At 43.4% G+C, this 6,702-nt stretch overlaps 1 protein-coding gene across 1 annotated transcript; it reads left to right on the top strand.

Moving 5' to 3' along the window:
• The first annotated feature begins 194 nt into the window (after positions 1-194).
• acp2 (acid phosphatase 2, lysosomal) lies at positions 195-6,689 on the top strand. The gene is made up of 11 exons (XM_019860822.1): positions 195-299; positions 1,283-1,343; positions 1,440-1,531; positions 1,615-1,713; positions 1,848-1,937; positions 2,051-2,134; positions 2,221-2,269; positions 2,846-2,934; positions 3,108-3,214; positions 4,251-4,426; positions 5,553-6,689. Exons 1-11 carry the CDS (start codon positions 219-221, stop codon positions 5,693-5,695), a joined length of 1,071 nt encoding a protein of 356 aa, XP_019716381.1. The 5' UTR covers positions 195-218; the 3' UTR covers positions 5,696-6,689.
• Positions 6,690-6,702: the final 13 nt, after the last annotated feature.

Here is a 6,702-nt window from a genome sequence, read left to right as displayed (position 1 = left end):
TACAAGTACGTCCTTGGTAGGCGGGGCCTAATTTTAAAAAGACGTACAAATACGTCTTGTGGGGTTAAAGGGTAAAGAGACTGTGCACAGGAAGCAATAGGTTAGATACAGATCTGAGATGCTGTGGAAATATTTGAAACTGCAAATCAAATGAATTTGATCCGAGTCGCACTAACTATTTGTGATGGCGCATGCTTTTGTTTGTTCTTTAGGAAGGCATGCGCCAGCACCTGGAGCTGGGCCAGTTTCTCAGGAAGCGATATGACGGCTTTCTTAATCAAAGCTATCTCAGACACGAGGTAAATATTTGCACCTTTTCATCATGTCTGTCAATAGGCGCCAGGGTTTTTTTTTTTCCCCATTACAGTGGTACATCAACTTACAAACATGTCTTCATATGAAATTTTCAAGTTACGAAACATCTCAACAGGAAAATATTGCCTCTTGTTATGAAAGAAATGTCAAGATACGAAGGTAAAAATGCAGTGTGGCCTGCGAGTGGCAGCTCCGAGTTTCTTGAACGAAACATACTTATAGCTGCTCTGCCATTGGCTATTACTTAGCATCATCCTGGCATCCCATTGGCTAAGAGGGACCTCGACCGTACGTGTCTTATTTGTGTAGGTAGATAGCTATGTGTTGAGGCAGCGTCCTCGTCATTTGCCCCTCGGGCCATGAGCCGTTCCGATAGTTTTACGTCAATGCGAATCACCCAGAGAAAGTGTTCACCAGTCGGGCGATCGCTCCCTATGCTGATGTTTGCCTTGGACATTTTCAAAGGATTGTTAAAAGCTGGCAAAAGCAAACGTCCTCGGATCAGTTCTTGACAAAACGCCAGGCAAAAACCACCAAGAAAGAACATGAACGAAAGAGGAGGAAAAAAACAATGAGGACGCAGTTAAAAGTTAAATGACCATCATTTTTGTACTTTACTCGATTCTTTGTTTTTTTACATGATGCACAACTCTCTCAACTATTATGCAACAATCTTAATTGTAACATGTATTTGTTACAGATTTTGATGCATTTTTATGCTTGAGAAAACATTTATGTCTGAATTTTGGGGGGCTTGGAACGGATTAGGGCATTTACATGGAAAACGCGTCTCGACTGACAAAATTTTCTACTTAAGAAATTTCTTCCAAAACATACTCATTTTGTAAGTAGAGGTACCCCTGTACTGATGAATAAGTTTGGGAGGTGTTCAGTCATTCGGCCCGTCTCATGACTCCACGCAAGAAAAGTCAATTCCAACCTTCAACTGCAACCTCCGTGTCCTCAGATCACTGTCCGCAGCACCGACTACGATCGAACCCTGATGAGCGCCGAGGCCAACCTTGCAGGTGACGCCACCCGTTTGTTCTTCCCGTCCTTGGCCTTAAATTCCCCTCCGAAAGTGCTTCCGATTCAAAGGTGACAACCCCCCCACCCCCTTGCAGGTCTTTACCCCCCCAATGGTGAGCAGGTTTTCTCACCAAACATCATGTGGCAGCCCATCCCCGTGCACACAGTTCCGCAAAGTGAAGAGAAGGTAGCTGGGCAGCAGGATACCGCAACTCTTTGTGCGCTTTCGGCGATTCTTGACTTCTGCGAACATCTCTGTACGTTTTTCAGCTGCTGTCCTTCCCTCAGCGAGATTGCCCTCGCTTCGAAGAGCTCATGAATGAGACTGAGCAAACGGAAGAATTCCGGAACGTCACAGCCGCGAATCAGGTTAAACCCCCCCCCCCCACCCCACCCTTTCCGCTACATTTATTACATCATGAGACTTAACTAATTGAAATAGAGCATCTTTGTTTGGCAGGAGTGGGATAAAACAGACTCCTTTGTTTTTCTTTCCCCCATAGGACGTATTGGATCTGGTGCGGAATAAAACGGGACTGAAGACGATGAGTGTAGAATCTGCCTGGAGTGTGTACGACACCCTCTTCTGCGAGGTGAAGACGTCACGTTTTCCACTTTGGTTGTGTCGTCTTTGCAATGGCTTTCCCCCTGTTTAAAAAAAATTAAAAATGGCGTGTGGATTAAAAAAAGTTTTATTTTTTTTTAGTTACGTCATAACAAGTCAGCTCCCGATTGGGTGACCCCTTCTCTCTGGGAAAGGCTCCACTTTTTGAAAGACTTTGGATTCCAGGTAGAAACTCTTTCTTTATTTTCTTGGATTTCAAACTGTGGTGCCAAAAACTTGTCAGTCATCCAAGTGTGCTCCGATCTTCCTAGGTTTTATTTGGTGTCTACAAACAGCAGGAGAAGAGTCGGCTGCAGGGAGGTGTGTTTTCAGCATGGTTCACAAAAAAAAAAAAAAAGATTTTTAATGTCTTACAAATATTTTTTAAAATGTGAGACTCACACAAAAAAATGTTAGTCTGACCGGACCGGTTTGTGTTAACGCCCAGTCGAGATGACAGACAACACATCACACAATAAACGTGAGGCTCAGAGTCGTCACTCGTGACTGCCCGGCAACAAGAATGCCTGAAAATACAAGGGTACCTTGACTTCAGAGTTATTGACACTTGTAGTTGAAGTATACAGCCAAGGTAAACATAAAACAAAGATAATGAATTACACAGTCTGTTTAAAACAAGCGCAAGTGTGACATGTTATGCAAATCCTCAACAAAACCAGTTGCTCCTTAAGTTGTCCGGCAACAGCGCCGGTTTCAGGTTGCAGCATTGACTAGAATTGACTGTAGTTGGGTCTCATGTCACAATCGCGGAGGCCTTGGTTCGCCCAATCTCGAGTGAAGACACGCGTGCTGTTTTTTTTTTTTTTTTTTTTTTTGGTGCAGTACTGTCTTGATTTGGGAAAATGGACTTTGACCTTGTCTGTTTCCCGCTTTCAGGGATCCTGTTGGGTGAAATAGTGAAGAATCTTTCCCGGGTGGCTTTATCGAAGGGAAGGCAGCATTTGAAAATGATGATGCTTTCTGCGGTGAGATACAGCAGCTGCAACGTATACAAAATACTGCACTTTGAGAGTTGACTGCTGTAATTACATTGGGGCGCGCGCGTGTGTGTGTGTGTGTGTGTGTGTGTGTGTGTGTGTGTGTGTGTGTGTGTGTGTGCGTGTGTGTGTGTGTGTGTGTGTGTGCACGTGTTGCACAGCATGACACCACTGTGGCAGCTCTGCAGGTCAGCTTGAATGTTTTCAACGGCAGACAACCACCGTATGCCTCCTGTCACATGATTGAGCTGTATTCAGATGACAACGGGTATACACACACACACACACACACACACACACACACACACACACACACACACACACACACATACACACGGGAAGGAAGCACGCATGTACACAGCAGCTGGCTCGTTGTCAGGTGGTGTTTTGCAATATTGAGCAGTGACCAGGGCTCCAAGACTTCACTTTTTGTGACAAAAAGCATCATCTCCCCTAGCTCAAGTGTGGAAATAATTAATAGTATACCCACGGACACACACACACACACACACACACACACACACACACACACACACACACACACACACACACACACACAGTCAGATTGCAATCTAGCTCTAGACAGAGTTTGGAAAATAGTTTTTATATATATTTTTGTTGTTATGCCCTTTCTTATCATAACAGCCACAGTTTTTTTTGAAAGGGTAAACAAAAAAAACCCAAGTAAACTCTGCTCGAACAGTTTCAAAGTGGAAATCATTGAGATGATTTTATTAGGGCCTATGGTAGGTCAATAATTCATAATATGATTGATTTGAATGCATTTTTTATTTTTGGAGCAAAGGCACTTTATTCAGAAAACTCACGCTTATTCAGAAAACTCACGCTCAAGTTCTCGGGGATGCGCATTTAGCATGCTAGCACAAATTAAAAGTGAGATTATACAAGAGTGAACAAACATACAAACTAACACGTTACATCGACGTGATCATGTCAGCAGTCTCACCGGGAACAAAATCTCAGCGGACAGTGCGTTTCAGGCCTGACAAAATAGGCTTCCTATTTTCTCAAATCCAGATGGGGGGGAAAAAATAGTATCCATAACTGAAAGGCAATGGCGTGAAGCGCCATGTCATCTATCAACTCGCTACGTGTGCTCCCTCTAGTGGTTGGCCCAAAAACCACATTCGCGTTCACTCTTCAAGTACAGTACTGTTCTTCGACCACTCGCCAAAGCTGATATAATTACACAAACTTAAAAAGCGACACCAGATGATTGGAAACATGGCCTACGGAGACACAGGAAAGCACGAACAACTGACTGGCGATTTGTGTGCTCCCAGGTCTCTGACGGTGTCCATGTTTTACCGGAACGACAGCACGGTTGAGCCTTACGCACTTCAGCTGCCAGGCTGCTCCTTGGACTGCCCCCTGGAGGACTTTGTGAAAATTACAAAGCTGTCGATTTCTGAGGACAGGCAGAAGGAGTGCCAGTTGCCTTCAAGTGGGAGGAATCAAGGTGAGCGTTGAACTCTCCAACACAACAACAACACCGGTGACGAAGGCACCGGCGTCAAATATCGGTTTTTCACGCCTCCCGCGGTTTGCCTCATGTTAGCTTTTCTTTGGTTGCGTTTTGCTGCACCAAAACCGCCTTCAGACATTGACGTGCTCGTTTTCTTAACTGAAATCGACGAGCTGCAGTCTTGACATCGCTCCGCTTTGTTTTTTTTGTTTTTTTGTCATTAAGATCTTTCTTTTCCATGTGGCATTTTGTTTGTTAGATATTTTATCAGAGCGACCTGGCCGACCGTGACAGAACTGGACCGATTACGTTCGACGACTTACACCAGCACACCTGCCGGAGAACCCTCATGCGCGCACACTAACTCGCTGCAACATCAAACCTACGACACTTATCGGCATTATCGGGAAAACAGCTTTAAAGCTCCACACACGCAGTACTGCCCCCCATTGATCCACAAACAAAATAGCACAACGGAAACAAGAAGCTGTGATAGCTAATTTTAAAAAAGATTTTTCCTTTTTTTTCCAGCACATTATGTTTTGGAGATATTTTCCTTTTTAAGTTTGCTCAAGAAAAGCTTGTGCGATACGGACTTTACCAAATGTTGTAATTTATAGCTATGACGTTTCAGGAAAAAAAAAATCCACCTGTTGCTGAACCTAACTCAGAAATATTCCCAAGTATGACTACATTACATATTATGTCATTGTACTATGATGAAAACCAGATGTGCTGGAGGGAAAAAAACATTCAAAATCTGCACAAAAAAATAAATATATATCTTGTTAAGTTGACTGACATATCTGATGAAAAACGTTTTCATCCCTGCCTAAGAGAGCAGAAGGGAAAGTAGAAGGGAAAACACGGCGCAGCAACACACGAAGACCAACAATAGAAACAACACTCACATGAATATATTCTTTATCTTCTGCGCTTACTGTGGTTGTGACTGTTTTATTCATTTATCGGCTGGGACAGATTAATGGCGTGTCCATTCTTTTCAACAAGGAAAGATTTGAGATATAATAGTTTTGCATTACGAGTGCCACACTAAATAATTCCCATTCTGATGAGGTGTCAATGTTTTTTTTTTTTTTTTTTCCTCCCCACCCCTCAGAGGTGATCATCACTCTGGCAGTGTTTGGCTGCCTGTTGCTGGTCCTCATCGTGGTCCTCTTCCTGGCCATGATTCGCCACAAGGAGCCATTGGGCAGCCAGGGATATCGCCAGATCAGCCGCGAGGGGGCCGACGAGTCCTGACAGAAGTGCAAGGTCCTCCTTTGCAGACCACCCAGCAGCTCCTCGTCGCTGGACAGGAGCCAAGACGATGCCGCTGATGAACTTTGACCTTTTCTGGAGCTTCATCAGCTCTGGTTTTTAAATCACTGGCAGGTTTTACCAACCCCCTCCTGCCTTTTTTTTTTTTTTTTAATGAGTACCAAGTTTGGCGCTAGAGAAAGTTTTACAAATGTTTCAAAGCTGTCATGATGACAAAAAAATGGAGCGACATGAACAGATTTTTAGCATGTAACACTTCTTTTTTTGTGCCTGTGTTTTTCTTATTTGATCAGTGTTATGAGTCTATTTGGTGCATTTATTTGAACATCAAGAATGTTGAGCTGTTTTGTTTGTTTGTTTGTTTGTTTTTATCTAGAGAGGTTACATTTGCTTTGCAAGTGGGTTGTTTGAATTTTGTGAATCGTTATGCCGTCGGTCAAATTGGGCCAAACAACCATCATGCCTTCTTCAATAATCGCCATCGGTGAATCTTTGTCGTTCTCTTTTCTAAATCTGAGGTTGTGCTTATTTCTAAGCCGCGCATGACCAAGTTTGCGATTGTGACTTAACTTTTTCACTTCCTCAAATGATTTGATTTCATCAGCAAAGTCACCGACTTGTTTTTCTCGAGTCAGCTGAAAGTGGCTCTTTGGTTTGAAATTGCGAGTGACCCCGTGCGACACCGCAAAGTCTTTCAATGCTGACTCCCAAGATTCGTTTTGTTTACACTACTGCACTCGGTACGGTTTGAATGATTTTAAATTCCAAGCTCCATGACGAACAATGAGGACGAGCCACACCGGGAAAATATTTCTATGCCGACTTCATGAATGTTTTGTTTACAGTACTGCAGTTGGCACAGTTTTGTTTTTTTGTAAAGTACACCTTCACGATGAACGAGTTTTGTTTGTCAGTTTTGCTCTGTGGTGGTTTGTTTTCAAGCAGATGATTAAATGACTCGGTACTTTTGTCTCTGCACGCTTGTCACT

The sequence above is a fragment of the Hippocampus comes genome, unplaced genomic scaffold (genome assembly GCF_001891065.2).
Source record: "Hippocampus comes isolate QL1 unplaced genomic scaffold, H_comes_QL1_v1.1 scaffold56, whole genome shotgun sequence".
In the NCBI taxonomy this organism is placed as follows: domain Eukaryota; kingdom Metazoa; phylum Chordata; class Actinopteri; order Syngnathiformes; family Syngnathidae; genus Hippocampus; species Hippocampus comes.
The sequence above is the reverse complement of the archived record's forward strand: the minus strand, read 5'-3'. Positions and strand labels throughout refer to the sequence as shown.